This window comes from Syngnathus leptorhynchus, chromosome 5, assembly GCF_054491065.1.
Source record: "Syngnathus leptorhynchus isolate UIUO chromosome 5, UIUO_Slep, whole genome shotgun sequence".
Classification (NCBI taxonomy): Eukaryota; Metazoa; Chordata; class Actinopteri; order Syngnathiformes; family Syngnathidae; genus Syngnathus; species Syngnathus leptorhynchus.
The window spans coordinates 10,384,545-10,406,509 of NC_141199.1; the positions used below are offsets into that span (position 1 = coordinate 10,384,545).

Sequence of the window (21,965 nt, forward strand, 5' to 3'; positions counted from 1 at the left end):
CTTTATCTGTTAAGTCTTTTGGACGCCTCTTCCAATTCAGGAGCTTGTCACCAGCTATCACTTCACTGGTTCTTTTATCTTTTGTTATTATTTTCGGTTGCATTACCTGATCTTTCGGCTTGTACTTCCACCTTCAAACTGAAATGTCAGGTAATGCAACCTAAAATATGTTGTTAGTGATAACAGAACCAGATTGACAAGTAAAAATAAAATGAACTTAGTACAATTGTCACAAACTACTTTTACAAGCCTTAACTATTCAGGTTAAGACCAAAACTCCAGTTTCTGAAACATTTTGAATAACCCATTTGTTTGTATGAGCAGTTAGTCCCGTGGGAATCGCAAGACACAGATGTCAGAACTTAAAGAGACATTATGTATTTATATATATATGTTTTAGGAAATAGTAAAACAATTTTATCTCGGGCATCTATTTTTACTTCCGCTTTTGAAAGGTTTTTTGTTCCAAAAGGGGAACATAAATTAAGATGTATCAACTCAACTCTTGCTGGCATTTAAAGAGGAGCGTGCAGAGACTTGTATCCACCATTTACTATTGTAAATAGTACACTATAGCAAAACGCACACTTTGTGTCAAGAGCAACCGTCTAAAATCCACGCAAGCAACGGGAGAACAGAAGTTCCACAGAGGAAGGCCGACGGTGAGAATTGAATATGAGAGCCAATAGGCGAGGCAAGCGTGCAAGCCACGACAGTCGTTTCTTCAGTATTTAACGGGAAAAGACAAATTACCCACTTCCAACAAGAACCAGTATTACTCGGTGTGCCAGTCATGAGTTGTGTCATGAAGCAAAACCTTTCAAGCTAATAATTAGATGGGAGGACACTCTATGGACTGAATATGAGGAAACAGAAAGTCCAATTTTTGTGATTCATTGTTTACTGATATTGAAACAAGTGGGGAATGGACATGCATGGTCAAACAACTCTTGACGTACATTTTGTTCTCTTCAAAACCTCGACAGTCCGATTTTTTTTAACATATAGGTTTAAAATTCTGTTTATATATTGCCTTCTGTATATGTACATAGGTGAACATGAAGTACACACACACACACACACACACACACACACACACACACTGCACTATCAACATGTTTGAATTGTAATGTAATGGACTATTCCCAGTAGACTAGGTGCTTTTCATAAGAAGATGCATAGATTGAACACAAGCAGGCACTACACTGACACTTAAAAATACACTTACAGATTTTTTTTTTTTTAATTTGGTCCTTAAACAGAAAAAGAATCAGATCACATTGATGTGAGGTTTTAAAAAAAAGGAAGGTAGAAATGAAATTTTACAAGAGGTTGAGGGGAGTACAGCATGGTATGATGGGACTGGTACAATCTGCTGGCTTGATGGACTTGCATTTGTTTGGTCGGAGGACACGCCATTGAAAATATATTCAGTGGCTAAACAGTGATTTGATGTTCCAAGGCTAGGGAGGTCAGGAAAAGAATACTCTGTGTGGGTTGAAATCATTGCCTATATCCAGTAAAACCAGTGAACAGGTATAGACAGAAGGGGAATAATTCTTCCAAATACAGATGTGGGTCATCAAGATGTTGGTTGTGTTTGCATTCATGATGTGCAGCGCAGCCTAACGGACAAGCGGGGACTGCTTCAGGGAGATAAGGACGGATCGCATGCGGGACACGTCTTTGGCCTGCTTGCTGGACTTTGGGTTGAAGTCGCACAGGCGAGCCACTCGCTCCCATTCCGTGCCTGGGTTGTTCTCGTCCATGTCTGAAATCATGGCCTCCTCAGCCGCCCTACGCCCAACAGGGGGAAGGGGGGAGAATAGAAACTTATCAGCACAAGACGTGATGAACAAATGATGACAAAATATTCAACGGCTCTGAGATATTCCTCTGTTGATAACCAGGTAGAAAAAATCCTAATGGGAATGTGAGAGTCACTGTTTAGAATTTGGCTCAGCTGGTATGCTATGTATGTATCTGACCTACTTTACAAACCTGACACCTTTTTACTCCATTGAGTAACCGTGAATGACACATTTATGCGTTGAAAAGTGTTACATTATCATTTCCTGTCAATCATGTAAACGTACCAAGTATCAATTGGTTCAACAGAGGTTACCCGAGAGCGAAAAGACAAGGGAGTACAGAACACAACTTTAACGACGCTAATTCTCTTTTAACATTACAGTGCAGTTACCCATATTTGTGACTATGCACAACAGAATAGTTTGTAATAAAAACTGGGAGGGGGAAAAAAAAAAAAACATCCAACAAGAAATGTGGCGCTTGTTGGTGTAGAACGCTACTCTTGAGTTTGAAGCCATTCTGCAGCTGCATGCTTAGAATTTTAGGCACTGCAGGAGCTAGCTCTAGGGACCCACTCCCATCACTAATAGCCGCCCTTCATTAAAACAAAATTACACTGCCAAGTGTTTTGTTGGTTGGTTTTAACCAAGTCCATACAGAGTTTGAGCAATAGAGGCCTTTTACCATGCATGGAACTGGAAATTGGCGGCTTCCTTTAAGTGGATTTGATGCCTTTTGGAATTGCAAAATCAATTTACCGTAATTTTCGGACTATAAGTCGCGTTGTCATAGTTTCGACATACTTAGGATAGACTTTTATGTGAATTCTTCACAAATTTTCCAAATTCAAAAATCCGTGATGTAGTGAAACCGCGATAAACGAACTGCGATGTAGCAAGGGATTACTGTCATTTGAACTGCAAGACGTCACTTGTGCATTTTATGGCTGGTGCGATTTATACTCCGGAGCAATTTATAGTCCGAAAAGTACGGTAGTTCTTCTCAAACTAAAACATGTAGGCTTCACTTAAAAACAGTAAACACCACATTGTATACAAAACAAACACTCCCTTCCCCCTTCCAAGGTTCACTACCAGCTACAACACCAATTACACAAAGCAAAATGGGGATAAAGAGCAAATCAAACTTCACAGTCACAACAAACACAATTCACATCACAAAAGAGGCAATACATACAACTGGGTTTATACTGTATATGGGACTAATATTCAAAACTTAATCTAATCCCATCACAATAGCAAGATGAATTTAAATGGACATTTTGGTGTTTTGTTACTTAACTGGTCTAGGCGGTAGCAAGGATGGTTAATGTGTGTGCTTTAAAGGTGCATAGGAAAAGAAAGGAGGGAGAAATAGTTTCACAGGTCAGAATTTAGAAGAGAAAAAAGGGGGGGGGGGGGCAAAATGAAAGACAACCAAAAAATGAGCTCAATGCAGATGTTTTAAACCAACGTGCAAAAAGTGAGTGGTTTCTTTTTTATTTTATTTTGTTGGAACGTTATAGCATGACCAGCGAGCAGCCTTCACTTTGCCTAGTGGAAAGCTAATGTTTGACATTTGCTTGCTACACGTGGGGACGCTGTCTTCATGACGAAAAAGGCTAGTCAAAGCAAACCTCTAAAATGAGCAATTTTGTTGAACGCTATGTATCCAAATTAGGTTCTTCTACAGCAAATTCCGTGTACAGTACTTACCCAGTTCACTGCATTGAGGTGTGCGATAATTCCCATGGGCTTACACAAGAATTACAAATCATACTGAGCTAAAACAATTTCAATCATTCTATGAAAAGAGGACAAATTTCTGCCAATTGTACACTGCTGACTGGATTGGCTAAAAATGTAAGGATGCACACCACAATGTAGGCTGCAGAACATTGAAGGCATCAGACAGTAAAAGCAAAGGCTGCACAGGTCACGACTGGCTGGCATGTCTTATTTGAAGCAGGTGTGTAAACGTCTTGTAAAAAAAAAATCTTTAGCCTCTGTCTCACTTTAATTGATGATTTAATTAAATTACGGCAAGATTGGTGTTGCAATCCTGACATTGTCCGTGTGTGCAGTTAATGTATTTCCACACTGCGGCAAAAGAGCAAGAATAAAAGGTAGACAGAAAAAACAAAAAAAGTTGCTCAACTTTATCAACTACAGACTTAAGTTCTTCAGTCTGTGCTGCTGCTTTTTCATTTCCTGAGAGAAGACGATGAGGCACACAACTATTTTGGCGAGATATTATTTGAAGAAATAAACTGAAATGTGAAGTTTTGTGGACTGTATGAACACGCTACATGTTTTTAATCAATAAAAATCCTTATATGCAATCATATCTTTTTACAGACGTATTGGTTGCTTTGTGGCTCGCCAAGCAAGGAAGATGCAACTTAGCAAGTTTAAAACATTTTAAAGAGACAATCAAGATGAGTATTATTACTACTGTACACAACTGCTTCAAAATATCCTACACATGAATATTTGGTAGGCCTATATTTATTTGGAACCAATTACATTCCTAAGTTAAAAAAAATTTAAGTGCCACTGAGGCATTTTTATTTTTTTTTAAATGGGTGACAACTTGCACACACAATTTACACAATTGTGAGAAAAAAAAAAAAAAAAAGAACCATTTCACAAATGCGGCAGGCAGTGTGAACGTGAGCCGTGACATGCAGTAGCATTCCTCTCATGGGTGACATGCTGAGAGAAATCAGTCGCAATTTTGACAAGAGCGATGCTGCTGAGCTATGGTGGATGGGAGATACAGACTGATGGGAAACTACAATGTCCTAACTAATGGGATGAATATGATGCCACATGGTTGGATCGTGGGTGAGAATGCAAAGATTGAAAAAGAAATCAATAAAAGGCACAAAATGAGGACAGAAGGTGTTAGTTGGAGCAACATACACATAACCAATGAGCTCAGAGAAGGGCTGCTTGTAGAAGTCTTCATCGAGCACCCTGGACAAACATCCGCCCGCGTGACAGTGCAGCAAAAGGGCAGAAGATAAGAGAGAGTGAGCGGGGAAATGAACAGAGCAGAAACAGGTTTTATCGTACAGGAAAATCAGGTGCTGCCATCGTGGTCTCACTTTATGTCACGGAACGCATTGTTGTTCCTCTCGAGTGCCATTAATGATGATATGATCACCTCGTATTACAGAGCCATCCATTTTCAATTGATAAATGGTAGTGATGGTAGTCTCAATAAAACCTTGGGAAGATGTCAGCACTAAACAAACCCATACACATAACCATTCTCCTTTCTTGTCCTATTTATGTGGAGTCAATGGGAAGTTGGCAAACGGCTCATAACTGCCACTAACAGATAAAATCATTTCACCGCAGGGAAACCGACTTGAATGCATAGTAGCCAGATGATGTGAGGTGTGCTGCCGCCCTCTAGTGGTGAAATATGAGAAGCACATATCTCAAATTTTGCTCATCTCATGACAGTAATAAAGAGATGGCTTGTATCCGTCAAAAGCTGTTAGACAATACATTTATATCTGTGCTTGCCATACACATACTGTACATATAATAATAATAGTCATTCATATAACACAGTGGTTCTTAAACTTTTTGGAGGTACCGAACCCCTCCAGTTTCATATGCGCATTCACTGAACCCCTCTTTAGTTTAAAAAAAATAAAAAATAAAAAAAATTATATATATATATATATATATATATATATATATATATATATATATATATATATATATATATATATATATATATATATATATATGTTTATTTCAAATTCAAGACATAGATGTTTTTTACTGGTGCACAAAATGAGCTGTGCATGACCATCACCTTGTTGAAAAAACAAAAGCAACATAATGCATGAACTCACAACCAATTACTCAAATGCATTATTGACTGAAGCACAATTATTGATTATTAACATTATTGAGAAGTTTAAAATGACTTTTTTGGTGTTCCTTATTGTCGTTTTGTTCTTCATGTATCATACATGTAGGAATTGAGCCTCTGAAACAAGTATATACTTAAATATTTTCATGAATATCTACAAAACTGTTCTTTACCTGGTTCTACAAAATTCTGAATTATTGAATCATAGCTAGGACGTTTCAGAAAAAAATCCACCTCTTATTGAACCTAACACTTGTTTCATTATGTTTATTATATAATTGTAATATGTTCATTCTTATTATTATTATATGTAATATTAGTAGAATTATTAGTAGTGGTAATATTATTAGTATTATTATCATTATGAAAACCTGATTTACGAGAGAGAAAAAAAACTATGTTCAGTGCCCGACTTATTTTTAAATGTACATTATAACACAGGGTTTTATTGCTGACACAGAACTTGTATTATTATTATTATTATTACCAATACTACTATTACCCCCAAGACAGACGCAATCTTTCAAGCGAGTACCTGTTATTGGCTTTGGTTTTCTCCAGTTGCTCATTTTGCCTGGCATGCCATTCCTCAAGTTCCACCTTGGCCTTGGTCTTCCACTCAGACTCTTGCTTGCGAGAGTTATCATCTGGCCAGGAACGTAAGCATAGAGAGACCACATTTTACCAGGTACAAAACCAATCAGAGGAAGGAGGGAAAGAAGAAGAGAAGGAGACAGCCACGATGCTAACTAACGCATACTCATACTTTTGAAGAATATAAATCACTCAATGTAATGGAGCTCTTCTGGGCTTACCAAGCATCTCCAGTCGCTCTCTTTGCTCCTCCCTCCATTTGCGAAGGCTTTCAGGCTCTGCCTGCAGGCGGTCGGCGTTGGAAATTGCTGCATAGGCGTCAGATGGGCCGTTGCTTTCCTAAGAAACATGATACACAGAGTAGTGACAACCGATACTTCTTACAATTCTAAATGGTTCCACCCACTAGCTCAGTCGCAGAATTCATTCTTGCAGTTTTTATCTCTTAGCACAAGTGAAATTTGCAGTTGTCTCTCTCTAAAAACGAAATTGATGCCATTTTTTGTTCTTCTCTTATAGGCCAAAGGAAGTCCTGACAGTGCAAAAGGCAGCAATGTTGCAATGACAGCACAGGAAAGGGAAATTGGGAAGGTTCTAGAAGCCAGATATGTTAAAACAATTTTTTTGGGGTATTTTTGCCTGTTGCAAACTTTAATGTGGTGATCCACCTTGAAAAATACTACAAGATGGAATTGTGGTTTAACTCTGGCATGCAACTCTTGTGATGGTTTTGATAAACATGCTGAATTTCAGAAGTTTCTCTAAAGATTTACCTGGGTGGTATGCAAATTTTCAATTTTGATTTTAGAGTTAAACACTGTTCACAATTGATTTGAATAATTAAAAATGTCTGACATTCAACCATTTGCTTTGTTGATCTGGAGTTGCAAACTAAGAAACAATAATAAAAAAAAAAGATATGATAATCTTTAAAAAGATTGTCAAGACTAATTACCCCATGGAACTCTCCATTGACAGCACCATCTACAATGACAACAGGAAATATTGTGTTAGAAACAAGGCAGCAGGGCTCTTTAAAACCTAAGAACACTTCTGCGGAAATATGATCAGTGAAGTACAAAGAGCAACGATAAAAAAAAAAAAAAAAAGGAGGACTTCAGGCCACTGCAATTCAATGTAAGGCTTTCATTCACTAATATAATCACAAAGTCTCAATCTTCAGCGACAATATATCATGAAACTTAAGCAAAAATTATGATTTTTAAAATCACGAACAGTTACAAATTCCTCGAAATTTACATTTTTCAACTTTTGAAGAGCAGTTTGTGGGATTATGTGCCACATTTAAAGGAAAAGCTACTGTTTGTGTGTGTGTGTGTTTTTTAATCATTATTATTTTGTTTCTTGGCTATTTAGTCACTCAAACGTTATCATCGTTATGTCATCGTCGATGTTCTCTTCTTGACAGCAGACCATGAACTCACACAGCTTCATTCATTTCACTTAATTTTACAGATACCCAACAAACGTCAATTTGTTTCTATCCTTATTATGACATTTCCCCCCTCAAAGTAGTGTAGTTGTCAGGAGTCAGGTTAGCATAGCAGAGCTAGCTGTAACCAAGATGGACAGATTAGTACATTATAAACAACTTCGGATCTATCTAATGCTTTACTGCAAGACTTTTATCAGGGATGTGAGATCAATCTTGTCTCTGTTGACAGAGACAGTCACCCACCGCTGGAATCCGCTAGCGACGAAGGGACGTCTCCACTGTCCAAGATGCTGAAGCCTTCGTCGTTTTCAATCCCCGCAATTTCGCTCTCCTGTTGGGCCAAAAACGCCGCGGCAGGGTCCTCATCTGAGCCGACGCCGTTACCAGCAGCCGGTGAGTTGAGCATGTCAAAATCATCCATATTGCCTTTTACTCTGTCGAAATGTGCAAATATTTAGCAGGTGTAGGTATTGACCATAGGGCGATTAGCCGAAAGGAAAGGACACGCTAGAAAAAAAAAAGACATGAAGCTTATAGACAAACGGAAATGGACGACTGGCAAATCAAAAGCCATGAAAATTGACTGATAGGATAAAGACCCAATAGGAGAAGCCCAGTCTCAATCTCTGTCCAATCAAATACGAATGCCCACCCCGATGCAGGCTCGTGACCTATACGTGCTGTCACAATTTCAATGAAAAGAAATAATTCATTCTTCATACTTAAACTACGCAATTACCACTGTCACATTTATTTCGACATCTAACCATCCTGAAGCACACAATTTGCATGAAATATGTGATGGAAAATATTTGATAAATGATAGTGTTTATTGTTGGGTGAATGCGATACTTCCTATTTTAATTAACCCTTCTTAATTGACGACTTGATCGTTTTGAGGGTGATCTTTTTATTGCAACCTTTAAAATCCAAACCTACGACAAATTTATGCACAATGAAGAAGGGACAAATATTGCACGATTTTGTAGATTTACCTCATTCTTGATACTCAAGGTTAAACGCCGAAGTAACAACATTAGTCTCTAGCCCAGGAATAACGTCACAGTGGTTAATTATTGACCAGCCCCGACAGCGTCACATTCGTTCAGGTGAAAAGCACCTGACTCAATGTACCATGTTTTAAACATTTCTGATGATCAGGTTTCAGGTTGCGCTTTGCGGAATGACAATCAATCACTACATACACACCCTAAATATTCTCTTTTATTCAAGTACATATATAATGTTAAATTACTACCTTGAAGGTAGGCATTGTAAATATAACCCATTCATTGTGTATTCACTTGGACCATCATTAACCAAATTAAAACAAACAATGGCATAAAGTATACATACAATGTATACCACTGAACCCATCCTCCATAGCAGCAAAACCAGTAAGTTCCAGTCACATGATTATTCAGCCTATAATTTAATAATTAAATTAAATTCTACATGAACTGTAACTAAAGTCTTTGAGACAAGCAACTAGAATATCATTATTTCACCCATTCCAAGTCTTCAAAGAATGATTGGTAAGACATGGAACTATGACGTTATATTGTAATCATCTCAGTCGGGGATAACCATTTGTAGAAAAGTGAAACAGGAAGCGGTACAGAAAGATATGTCTAGCAAAAATTTGGTCATTGGCAAAAGAACCTTCGTTATGGACTACTGGTTATTATTTTACAAACAGAAGCAAATTCCTGCTTGGAGTATGTTGTTATGCTAAGTTTTTTTTTGTAAAAAACAAACTACTTGTTTTTGTTTTGTTTTTTAAATCTGGAAATCAAAAAAGATTTTATGTGATCGAGGAATGCACAATGGATCCACTTGACATAAGAAATACGTATCCAGGCAACCTTTGATTAAGGATCAATTAATTTTAAACCAGTGGTTATTGGTTTCATTTTCCTGAAAACAACATATCACCAAACAGGAAATGACAGAAAAGGCATTTTTCATTTTCATAAACTGAATCCACATATGTTGACATATGTTTGGAAAATCAACTTCAAACAATGTCTTCTTGATGGCACAAGCAATCAAGAGACAAGAGTGTCCTTCAATAAGTCCTTCTCGTAGCATAGTCTAACACCATGCTCGCCGCTCCTAGTAAAGCGGGTTCTTCCAAGTCTGACGTTACCACCTTGGTGCTCTGAGCTGGTAAGAGGGCTCTACTAGCAATGAGGTGCTTCACCGGTTCTTCATAGATGGAGGCCAAGACACCAGATAGGATCACAAGTGAGGGGTTGAGTGTATGCAGGATGTTGATAATGCCGACACCTAGTGCTGTGGAGGCTACAAAGAGAGACAGAAAAAAAAAAAAAAAAAACATTTTCCTGTCACACATTTTTAGGTTGACCTGGAAATGATTCATTTTGTTCTTCTTTACGTTCTACTATTACACCCTATTTGATGTCAGAAGGCGACTAAAGCAACCGATTGCTTTAATGTGGTTACCCATTACATAAGAAGAGAGCATTCCCGTTTTCTTTCTGATGTGTCTGTGTGTGTAGGTGTGCTCGTTTAAGTTCTGACCCTTGTTGAGAATAGCTACAGCTTTGGCATTCCCCACTTTTGCTGCACTGATGAGGTGAGCGGCAGTGATGGGCTCAGACAGTTTCAGAGCCAATCCCTCCCCTTTCAAGAGTTCATCTGAAAAACACAACAGTATTTCCTTAGTGCATGTTGTTTACCTTGGAGTGAGAAGTAAAGATCTGGGAGAGCATTAACATCATTTTAGTTATCGAGATCCCAAGTTGCAGCTGTTCACTTTCTAACTTTGTAACAGATGAAAAACCCCATTTTTGTCGAGAACCCAATTTCACTTCTCTTGCTATCCAGATAATTAGTAAATGCTGAGCATTTAGTAAGCCTCATCATATACACAAATATGATAGAATTCAACTGTCACTCACCGTCATTCATTTTTTTGGCTTCTCTCTGCAGGGCCAGACCAGAAGCGTAAGCTTCGATGCATCCTCGGCTTCCACACGAACACTCCGGGCCGTCTAACGACACCATGATGTGACCTAGTTCGGCGCCACAAAATGTACTGCCGTGGATCAGCTCGTTGTGCTGGATAATCCCTCCTCCGATACCTTTCAAAGTCCAAAATTGCAAATGAGTAGGATGAACCTACACTCACTGTATCAATGCAATTTTAACACGGATACAAACGAGGTCAACTCAGCACCTCCATTCCACTTTATTTTTCGAGCATTTTAAGAGCAGAATTGTTTTTAATATTGAGCTTGAGAAACAGGAATTTATCTGTGTTGGCTCAAAAAATATATATGTATATAAAATGTTTCATTGCTATAAAAAGGATACCCATTGATCTTTTGTTATTACTAAATGAAATGTCTTGTTTTTTTCTATTGTATTAATAATTAATTTGATAGCTGCAGCCCGACATTCAACTCCCCCTTTAATTGTTGTATTTTATTTATTCTTTATTCTTAATAATTTGATTGGATAACTGTCTGAATGTGAATGGATGAACAAGTCTGTGTGATGGAGGACAGTAGGGAATGAACAAATGACTGTGTGAAAACTATGGCAACTCACCTGTTCCTGTGATGACTGTGACAAAGTTCTCCACTCCTTTTCCATGACCAAACTTCCTTTCGGCTAAGGCAGCACAGTTTCCGTCATTGTCCACCCAGACGGGCAGGTGGAAGGCATCTGAGATGGGTGTTCTCAAATCCACAGACGTCCACTCCTGAATCAGCTTTGTTGAGTCCAGTACCACACCCTCTTGTGGGTTTACGCGCCCACCAGTAGATACTCCTATGGATGGAAAGATTTGACGCAATGAGGTTCTGTTTATTTACTCATCGCATTAGGTTTTTTTTTTTTTTCATACAGTGCTGTGTATCATAGTTTCATACCAACTCCCAAAATCCTACAGTTGAGAGACACTGCATCTTGCATGGCATGTTCACACATTTTCAATATGAGCTGCATCCTGGGCTCAAAGGTCTTTGGATTTGGTTGCGTATATTTCTTCACTACGACACCCTTGATAAAGCAAGGGGCAGTCAAATATAGAAAGAAAGAGGTGGGTGGTGGGGAACAAAGTTTCAATCTCATTAGAGAACGAATAAAGCTTGATTATATGTGTATAAAAGTCTTCAGATGAGACTGGTCAACTTACCTGGGAGCAAACAATTGCTACTCTGAGATTGGTTCCGCCAAGGTCCACAGCCAAAGCACTTTGTTTCTCCAGGATGTGATCAATGTCTTGGGATATGGAGTCTTTCACCAAAGGAAAGCAGAAAGTCTTCTGAAGGGGCTTATTCAGGTCAATGGATTGTAAGAACTTGAGAATGCGAGGAACAGCGTTTCCATCACCATAGATCTTAGAACTGGAGAGGCAGGAACATTAGGGAAACAACTGAGGGAATGTAGACCGCCGCCGAGGCTTTAACAAATTCTGCAAGACGAACTGTTTTTAATAATAAAAAAAATAAAAAAGGAACATTACCAGGGGTATCGCTTTCCAAACTGCAGCTGCAGAGCATGGTAGATCTTACTATGAGAGTCAGCATCCCTCACATGCAGAACATTTTCACCTAGCAGAAAGAGAAGTAGAATTTCATTGTTCAATTGAGATGGTAAGAGCCAAATATGCACAGTAGGGGCCGCTAGAGACTCAAATTCACAATACCACATTCTCACCCGTCTCTCTGCCTGTTTGTCTAGTTCCCAGGTTGATGACCGGTGTGCCAAAGGCCCCGGCCTCTCGCACACCACAGCTGCTGTTCCCGATCATGCAGCCGGCATGGCATACCAGTTGAATGAACTGCTCAAAGGGAATGTGCTTCACTGCCCGGAAGTTGGGATGTGTCTCAATGCCCTTTTTTCTCATTACACGCACCATTTCCTTACTTCCTGTGGACAGGATAAGTATTAGAGCATAACATATTCAAGAATGGGTTGGGCTATGGGCTCCTTGGTTCTACTCGTATACATATTTGATCATTTCATAAAGAACATGCTATAATAACCTGTAATACCAACCAGCATCAATGTTGGGAAAGAGGATGAGTGTCCTTTTATTGAAGGAGATAAGTGCATCCAACATGAGTCCATAGATCTTAATAGAGTGCTGAATGTCAGTGGTGACTGGGTGCTGCAACGCCACAATGTAGTCATGATCCTTCACATTGTCCCCTGTAGAATGCAATAAAAATGTGATATACAAATGAGATGACTTATTGAGTTCAGGGTTACTACACATTTGAGATTTCAACATTTTAACAGACCCTGATTTTTAGAGTTCTCTGTAGATAGTAATAATTTGTAACAAATTGATGTGTATCATTCTGAGTCTTGAATAGTTGCATATAATACAGGTTGATGCTCAATCATCAGGAATTCAGAGATGATACAAATCGAATGTTGTCATTTGCTAATAATTTGTAACAAATTGATGTGTATCATTCTGAGTCTTGAATAGTTGCATATAATCAAGGTTGATGCTCAATCATCAGGAATTCAGAGATGATACAAATCGAATGTTGTCATTTGCTAATGAAAATAATTAATGACACTACCGATTTATGATTTCGTACGTTCTATAGTCAAGATAACATTTTACTGAAGCAAATGTTTTTCCCTTACAATGCATGCGAGATTGACTAAGAGTGAACAAATGTAAACACGCAAATAAAATAATCACATATGTACTGTGATTTTTGTTCTAGTGCAAAGGTGCTTTCCTGCATATAATTCACCATTTAAGGATGGCACAAAACTGCTGAGCAGCAAAACTACATGAAGTGCAAGAACTATTATATTTTTTGCAAATTAAGTTTTTTTGCTAATCAACTCACTCAAAATTGTAATATTTGTATTTCACAATTTTCCATCCCATTTCCTCATGTGTCTGAATTAGAAATGAATGGAATCAAATTTCATACTTTTCCATAGTGGTGTAGGAACCCTGATATTTTCATGACGTGTGTCTGACATACCCAACCAGCTCTTGATGATATCCAGATAGTCTTCACGGTTATGGGGTGACAGCAGCTTATCATAGGAGGGACAGCCAGTCAGTAAGATCCGAGAGTGGTCCTCACACATGGAAATGAGGTGTTGCTCTGCCCTTCGCGTGCAGCAGGCATGGTAATGGGCCAGTTTACTGATGGCGTGGCGGATTGAGTCATCAATGGTGCCGCTCACCTAAGAAATGAGCCAAAATGAGATCATGTACAATGTGCAGTAAAACAAAACATTAAGTTTAAGTTAGAATGTAACTCTGTAGAGCAGTTTTTCACCCAAAAAGTGGGATGTTTTTCTTGACCGATTCACCTTGGCATGTTTTGTGATTTTTGCATAGTCGAGAATATTTTCTTCCAAACAATTAACAGAACCTCCCTCATGGTGAGGCATCAAAAATCTATGTTGCCAAAGGTTTCTCTTTTCTTTTCTGACCACCTCTTTGTGTAAGGCGGCATCTCTTCACTCAAGTGTTTCTTTTCCAGAAAAGAGGCATTTAGTTTTGGGCATAGTGAGGACAGTGTAGCTATGCATAGAGCCTGTTTAAATAGGTTTACTATTTAAAATATGTTTTTAATATTTTACTTTTCTGTGCAATATATTTTGTGTAAATACTTTTAATTTTTTAAATAAATTCTTTTAATTACAGCTGTTTCATATTCTGACAAAAAGTTTGAAAACCACTGTTTGACTGGAATACAAACGGCATAATGTTAGTGCTGGCATTCTGTATGATAATATTAAACAAAAATTATAAAAAAATAAATAAATAAAAAAAAACCTCTGCCTTGTAGTTGTTTTTTTTTAATGAATATTTTGGCCTACTACACTGCTTTATTTTAACGTTAGTCATGATGGTGGTATTTTGTGTAAAAAAAATCCCTTAAATATTAATCAGAATCTTCTCACCTCTCCTCCCTCTAGGTGAAGTATTCTAATGTTCATCAGCGCGGCTGAAGTTGCTAGAGCTAGCGCATCAAAACGATCTCCATGGATAATGAAGTGTAGCTATGCATAGAGCCTGTTTAAATAGGTTTACTATTTAAAATATGTTTTTAATATTTTACTTTTCTGTGCAATATATTTTGTGTAAATACTTTTAATTTTTTAAATAAATTCTTTTAATTACAGCTGTTTCATATTCTGACAAAAAGTTTGAAAACCACTGTTTGACTGGAATACAAACGGCATAATGTTAGTGCTGGCATTCTGTATGATAATATTAAACAAAAATTATAAAAAAATAAAAAAATAAAAAAAAAACTCTGCCTTGTAGTTGTTTTTTTTTAATGAATATTTTGGCCTACTACACTGCTTTATTTTAACGTTAGTCATGATGGTGGTATTTTGTGTAAAAAAAATCCCTTAAATATTAATCAGAATCTTCTCACCTCTCCTCCCTCTAGGTGAAGTATTCTAATGTTCATCAGCGCGGCTGAAGTTGCTAGAGCTAGCGCATCAAAACGATCTCCATGGATAATGACAATATCTGGGCGTAATCTTTGAAGAACATCAGGAAGTTTGACCAGAGCAAGTCCAACACTCTCCACCATGGCTGCCTCATCCTCCCCTCTTACAATCGTGTGCAGTTTGGAGCTGATGTCAAAGTCGTCCTGCTCAATCATACGAAAAGTGTTCCTATGACACAGGCAGAAAACAATGTTGACAAATGCACCTGTTTGTGGCACCTATCCTTTGTGATTTACAGAAAAGCTTGACAATTGGTCATGTAAGCACGACAATTTTTTTATTTTTTGACAGTCTGTTAATGACACTACATTTGCTTCAGTCGGGCTCGGTTCCCACCCCCGCAAATAGAAGTCCACTGTACTCCTCAAGTGGTAGTCTAAACATGACCTTTTTGTTTACAGTTACACAATTAATAAACTAGAACATACTAAGCAGCACAGCTTTATTTTAGGTGTGTATCTTACCCATAATCATCAATAAGATGTGAACCAAGGACCACGACATCCAAGTCATAGTCATCAGGCTGGGATTTGATTCCAAACATGATTGGGGCCAGTTTCGAGTAGTCAGCCCTGTTGCATGTCGCCACGCACACCCTTAGCCTCTTCTTACACTATACCAATGAAACAACAGCACACGTCATATAAGTTGATACACGATGGGTTTTCATTGTGAAAGTGAACCAGAATCCAAGTTTTGCAAGTTAATGGTTATGGTAATCTGTCCCACCTGATTCAGATTGTCCATCTTTTCCCTTTTCTTTTTTTCTCTGCTTTGCATCCTCTTGTAGTACAACTCCTAGAAAAAAAAGACACAAGGGTGTCACTGAGTTCCCACACAATACAAAAACATTTCTCAGAGCACAATGGTACACAAAAGGTAAGTCTGTGTGTTTTAGCAAAGCAACCCACACCTACGAACTAGTCAATTAATCAAACTTTACTTCTGGAGAGCTTTTCATGCATGACTGTAAAAATAATAAGGAATCGTCACTGTGCCAAAGGTCCAATATACACTACAAACGTTCCAGTTTAAATGATATGTATTGTCTTCTTAAGTGCATGGAGTGCTGCGTTTATTTTCTTGAAATATTGTACACCACACTATTGGATGCCCACTTTTTTCTCCCTTGTCCTGTTTGGTGTTTCACATTTTATAAATCTCTTAATATACGCATACCTCGCTTTTGAGCCGATTAGGCATCGTGGAGTGGAAAAGTGGCATGACAATATGTCCCAATAGTTTCCCCTCTGACATATGTCTTTTGTTGTACATCGGACTAGAATGCAAACTCCCACATCATATCACATACAGCAACACCGAGACTGAAACAAGCTTCGGGATGGTGGAAAAACTCTGCAAAAACAAAACTTGGCCACTACTATATACAACAGAACAAGTTGTACCGGATCCACAACACCCGATAGGACTGGCCATGACAAAAGAGAAACGCCTGAGTTTACTTTCCATCTTCTAACTGGAAGCTTTTGAGTAATACAAAGACAATGACACTAGTGGGTGTGGAACAAATCTCTTATTGTGATATCAGTAACAGAGCGATGACAAGTTTTCTTATCCCGGTTATCAGTATCAAAAGACACATTCCTTCATATGATAATGTCATTGTTGAGTGATAAGAAACATTGTCAACTCAGGTCAAAGTATGTCCACAATATTATTTGAGGATGTCCCTAGTGACCGATACAAAGTTTGGTTATACTATACCATGTCAGTACTGGCGCATACATATACGTCTTTTTTTTTAATAATCATGTGTCATGTGTTTTGGGAAATTTTCAAATATTTCGTACTTGGTACCGGTAATGGTGACTAGTCAATAGTTGAATACTTATGTTGGTATCAATGTGGGGGAAAAAAATGCGTTGTTAAACTGAATTTTAGCTCACTGGTCAGCTGTTACACATACAGCAACCCACCCTTCCCACAATGAGTGAGTGAGCGAGCGAGCGAGCGAGCGAGCGAGTGAGTGAGTGAGTGAGTGAATGAATGAATGAATGAACAAACGAAAAGTCAGCTTGAAAAGTCAATCTCGGGCCTAAAAGGGTTTGGAATCTCTGCTCTTGTAGTACAAATGCACAAGTAGACATTCATGTTCAAAGATCACATGACAGTAGGCATTCAGTGTCTTACAATGGGGCATACTGTGTGACTTTTGGGCGTAAAGGGTCTGCTGCATTTTTGTTCACTGGTTATTTGCCCATGGACAACCTTCCGGAAGGGTCACGCCCAACACTTGCCACTGACCATCGACGGTGCTGTGGTGGAGAGAGTGAGCAGCACCAGATTCCTGTGGGTGCACATCAGTGAAGACCTCTCCTGGACCACCAACACTGCATCACTGGCGAAAAAAGCTCAGCAGGTGCTTCACCAGCCATCATGACCACCTTCTACCGTGGCACCATTGAGAGCGTCCTCTCCAGTTGCATTGCGGTGTGGGCTGCTTGTACTTAGTTTAAGTTTATAGTAAAATATTTTTACGAATAAGCGACTCAATACAACCGAATGCAATCAATCACTTTTGACTGAACACTCACAGTCAGAGAAGCAGATTTGTACATTTGCTACCAGCTTCATATCAGAATAACTTTTACTTCAGCAAACAAGCCAGTGTCCTTAGCTATGTTTGAATCAACAGAGCAAGTTTGTTTTTAGCATGTCATGGCCACTGACAGATGAGCCAACCTGCCCACCGAAATCTCTCGAAAGAGAGAAAACAAAATAATCAGCTTTGCCTAGACAAAGTATTTTGACTGAAGACAGAATGAGCCGATATACTGGTAAGAGTCGTGAGAAAGTTTTCTCCTCTTCCTAAATATCTATCTCAATGTGATGGACACTTTACCAAATATTGTCAGTCTGTCCTCTGTACTTCGTCCTCGACCTGGGCAAGCTTCAGTCCTCGTCCCTCCGTCATAATAGTCATCCTAGGCATTCCAAATCTTGTTTGCCACGTGGCTTCCACGCCGAAACTAGTAAGGTAAATGAAAAAAAACGAGACAAGAAGACTAGCTGAATTTTGTTAACCGACAGGCTGAGCTTGTTTGTGCCGGCCGGTACTTGACCCGGTTGTGGCCGATTACAAGGATGAAAGAAAGCCACTTCTGTCCTTGCTTACTACCGTTCTTTATTTCAAACTTGAGCACTCATCACTATAAATTCAAATAACATAATGGATAAACAGGTTTTTACAGTGGATGTCATGCATGAGATGGAGCCAGCTTCCTATTCATGAAAATGTAACTTCATCTCAAGCGTCACAAGACAGCCGCAGCAGCCAGCACTTGGCTTACTGTGCAGGGGGGAAGGTACGCATGCATGCTGAAACACAGAGATGACAAAGCAGCAGACGTACAGACAGAAAAAAGAACCCCGATTCTGAGAAATGTCAAAATGGATCAAAACAAATGAGGAAAAAACCCACACACATTTGTGAGAAAGCAGACAATAAAATCACATGACTCACATGGGGGTTTTTGCACACAAAACCACAAGGCTTTTCCATCCCTCCACGACAAGATCTTCACCACCTATGTCGTTTTCAATCCTTCAGTCTATTTGTATTGCTATTCAAATGTGTTCAATTGCTAGGCGGAAATGTGCAGAGAGGCGAGGGAGGAGAATGGAGCGACACAGAGACGGTGAGATGGGCAAGTAGTCGGGGGGAGGGGAGGAATTGCCTTTGGCTTATTTGAATTTGAGTCAGTGATTGGCTGAGAGTGTGGAAGAAAAGGAGAAAATGAGAGGAAGGCTACAATATTTTCACATTTAAAAAAAAAAAAGCAAGCCTAGGGACAGGGGTGCCACAAGTTCTGTAAATGCTTAATTTAGTAGTAAAAAATATAATTGCTAATTTCTTACGTGATGTGTTCTATTGTGTTGTCATTAAATGCATTTTATTTTAAGAAATAATACATCACTTAGATAAGCATTGAGATATCAATCAATTAATCGTTGCACCTCTACATAAACAGTTGCAACAGATTGTCTTATGTATAGTTTCAAATTGGCATATTACAGTATTTGTCCAGCCCTGTTAACAGGGCAGTTACGTCAATGACACAAATACCATAATCAAATAAATTTTTAATCGTGAAATGCGAGTTCTTCTGCAAAATAATAATAATAATAATAATCAAGCACTTTATCAATCAACCACCAAAGGGCAAAAGGCTTGCTCTCCATTGTTTAGTAGTCAGAGCAAGAAACATTGACCACAATAAACGCATCTTTCATTCAAGTAGCCCTTGGTAAATTTAAAATTAATCTGTACATTTTATTTGTGTTTATAATTTATTCTAATACCTGTTAGTCTGTCTACAAACAGAATGCAACCATTCACCTATTTTCAGCTTGAGGGAAAAAGCAGGAACAGCCAGAGGAAGGAAGTGAATGCTGATCACTGAAAAGAATGACTGTGTCCCATCCACACCCACCGACTCAAAATAATTTCAGCCTTGAAAAGAAAATGTATCCTAAAAAAAAAAAAAAAGAACAAACAAAAGGAGTCACACAATGACAAATGCAAAAGTAAATGATCTTTCATTCAGATTATTCTCCAAAGCAAGAAATTTCTAGGATGGACTATCCTTTACAGTGCTCCTTGGAGCAAGAGCCGCTCCAAAAAGCCCTGTCTTTGTTTTTAACCCATAATGCGCATACTGTGGCCATCTGATGGAAATACAAAAGTCAAATACACCCTTTTCAAGTGGTAGCTTTGAAAAAAACAACAACAAAAAAACCAATATAACTTTTTTTTATTTTTATTTTTTACAAAAGTTGATTTTAATTCGGTTTTCCGCGGAAAAAATAAACTTTGCTCTCTGCAGAAACTTGAATCAGTTCTGACCATGATGTGTGATGTGACGTGATCGACGCCAAATCGACACGTCATATTTACACCATGAAATCGTCCAGTTTTATCAGCGTGCACACTGCTGCTGCCTGTCGCACCCTAAATGCGTTCTTGTTTTCTCTCGAAACCCTGGAGCGCCTGATAAAATGATAAATTCGGGCAATGCAGTACGACGAACCGACCGTGCTAAACTTGTGCTAGCACGTAATATGAAATGTAACCGTATCACAATTAAATATCGGGATTATTTAATCCTGCGTTCACCTCAAGTCATCTTGCATAACATACTCAGGGTGTCGCAGTTAGCAAAGCTGATTCATCATCACTGATACACCTACTCGGTCAAATCGATGTCCAAGTTAGGCTAACGATTAGCCGAAGTTCACCATCCAACACTAGTTGTAGACAATAACAAACCATCGATGATGGCGAAAGTTACTGTTATTTTCCGGAGAAAGAACTTAAGCATGCAGTGGTTGAGGGCTGGCGTAATTACCTTTGTCTGCAATATTTGCACGAGAAGCCAGCGAGCCGAACCAATTGTGCTGTCCAATTGTGAAGGGAAAGGAGAAATTCCGAGTTTCGAGACATAACGTGAACGCCTCCCATTTCTCACTGATTGCCATTACAAGAAAGACATTTGGCTCCCCCTGGCGGCTTTATGTGTGACACTGTCCCTGCAGATTTCATGTCTGTCAAGTTGCCAGTCTTGTTTTATTATGCAGCATGCGGGCTTAATAAATATCACGAATTTGATGAAATTGAGACGTTATAGCTGTCTCATTCAACAAGTTTCATATTTTGGGGGGATTATTAATAAAACAGTTCAACGTTGTTTATCTATATTATATATTTAATTCTATTATTTGCTTTTGTATGTATTCATTAGATTTTTTTATTGGAAGGAATGTATGAGTGGCATCTTTTTAACTGCTATGTGCACTTTTCAATATTGTCCAGGAGGGGGCAATGGTGTAGCCATAGTCTTGTTCTTGTTCCCGTCATAATGACTGCAATGCAAAGCAAGGTCTCTCTCAAGGGCACACATCATATCTGCAAAGTCAAATGAAAAAAACAGGGGGAGGCTGTGTTGGCAATTTCTGCTGGAGTAATTAAGAGGAGGAGCAATGTTTTTGTTGCACATGAACAAATAACACTCTTGATTTGCAATAGCAGCAACTGTACAGTATAAGAGTGAAATGCAATAATGACATATACAAATCAGAGGTTTCAAATAATGAAGGACAGAACTGGTCTGAATGGCAACTGTCCTCCTACATTAGGCTGAATACTGATGAATAGAGAATTTGTGTTTTGCTTGCAGCAAGAACAGTTGAGCCATCATACCTTCTCTAGTGCCTTACATTTTTAAAGTCATCAAATATGCATGGGCCTGGAGTGTCCATGTACAGTAATGTATTCACAAATCTTTGTTGAATTGGAAAGCTTCCCATCAGCAGTTTGCCTGTATGGGTGGGTGCATGCGGGACCATGCAGCAAGTACACATAAATCGATAACTCCTGATTCACGGTCCACAAGAAGAAAGTAGCTTTTGCTGTGGGCCATATACTGGTCTAGTATGTTTTGAATTTAGACTTGAAATAGACTTCAACTGAAAATGTATTGTAAACTCGCTAGGCTGCTCATAAAACATGCATGCGTGCAATCTTGGGCTGGGTATTCAAATTATACAATGCGGTGTGAATAAAGATGAATTTGTGTTACTCATGATCAATTGTGATTATTGTAACAGAGCATATAGCATTTTTTCTCATGCAATACAAACATCATTTCCCCATGTGACTTAATTTCCCATATTTGACATTGAGTGCAGATCATGTGAAACTTTGGCA

At 38.6% G+C, this 21,965-nt stretch overlaps 2 protein-coding genes across 8 annotated transcripts; both read right to left on the reverse strand.

The window, feature by feature from the left end:
• Positions 1-1,219: 1,219 nt before the first annotated feature.
• Positions 1,220-8,298, reverse strand: clta (clathrin, light chain A). The gene is made up of 5 exons (XM_085912817.1): positions 8,000-8,298; positions 7,256-7,284; positions 6,522-6,639; positions 6,242-6,353; positions 1,220-1,797 (listed from the first exon to the last, which is right to left on the reverse strand). The coding sequence occupies exons 1-5, from the start codon at positions 8,175-8,177 to the stop codon at positions 1,626-1,628; spliced, it is 609 nt and encodes a 202-aa protein (XP_085768943.1). The 5' UTR covers positions 8,178-8,298; the 3' UTR covers positions 1,220-1,625.
• A 395-nt stretch (positions 8,299-8,693) lies between these two features.
• gne (glucosamine (UDP-N-acetyl)-2-epimerase/N-acetylmannosamine kinase) lies at positions 8,694-20,719 on the reverse strand. Of its 7 annotated transcripts, XM_085912619.1 has the most exons (16): positions 20,608-20,698; positions 19,599-19,731; positions 18,102-18,228; positions 15,968-16,036; positions 15,703-15,851; positions 15,160-15,406; positions 13,744-13,951; positions 12,788-12,940; positions 12,446-12,658; positions 12,252-12,339; positions 11,922-12,132; positions 11,656-11,785; positions 11,333-11,554; positions 10,681-10,863; positions 10,301-10,417; positions 8,695-10,060 (listed from the first exon to the last, which is right to left on the reverse strand). In XM_085912619.1, exons 4-16 carry the CDS (start codon positions 16,016-16,018, stop codon positions 9,825-9,827), a joined length of 2,208 nt encoding a protein of 735 aa, XP_085768745.1. In that variant the 5' UTR covers positions 16,019-16,036; positions 18,102-18,228; positions 19,599-19,731; positions 20,608-20,698; the 3' UTR covers positions 8,695-9,824. The 7 variants fall into 7 exon arrangements, with proteins under 7 accessions (XP_085768743.1, XP_085768745.1, XP_085768749.1 ...); XM_085912623.1 differs by lacking the exon at positions 18,102-18,228; XM_085912620.1 differs by lacking the exon at positions 19,599-19,731 and having other exon boundaries at positions 20,608-20,696.
• Between the last annotated feature and the right edge of the window lie 1,246 nt (positions 20,720-21,965).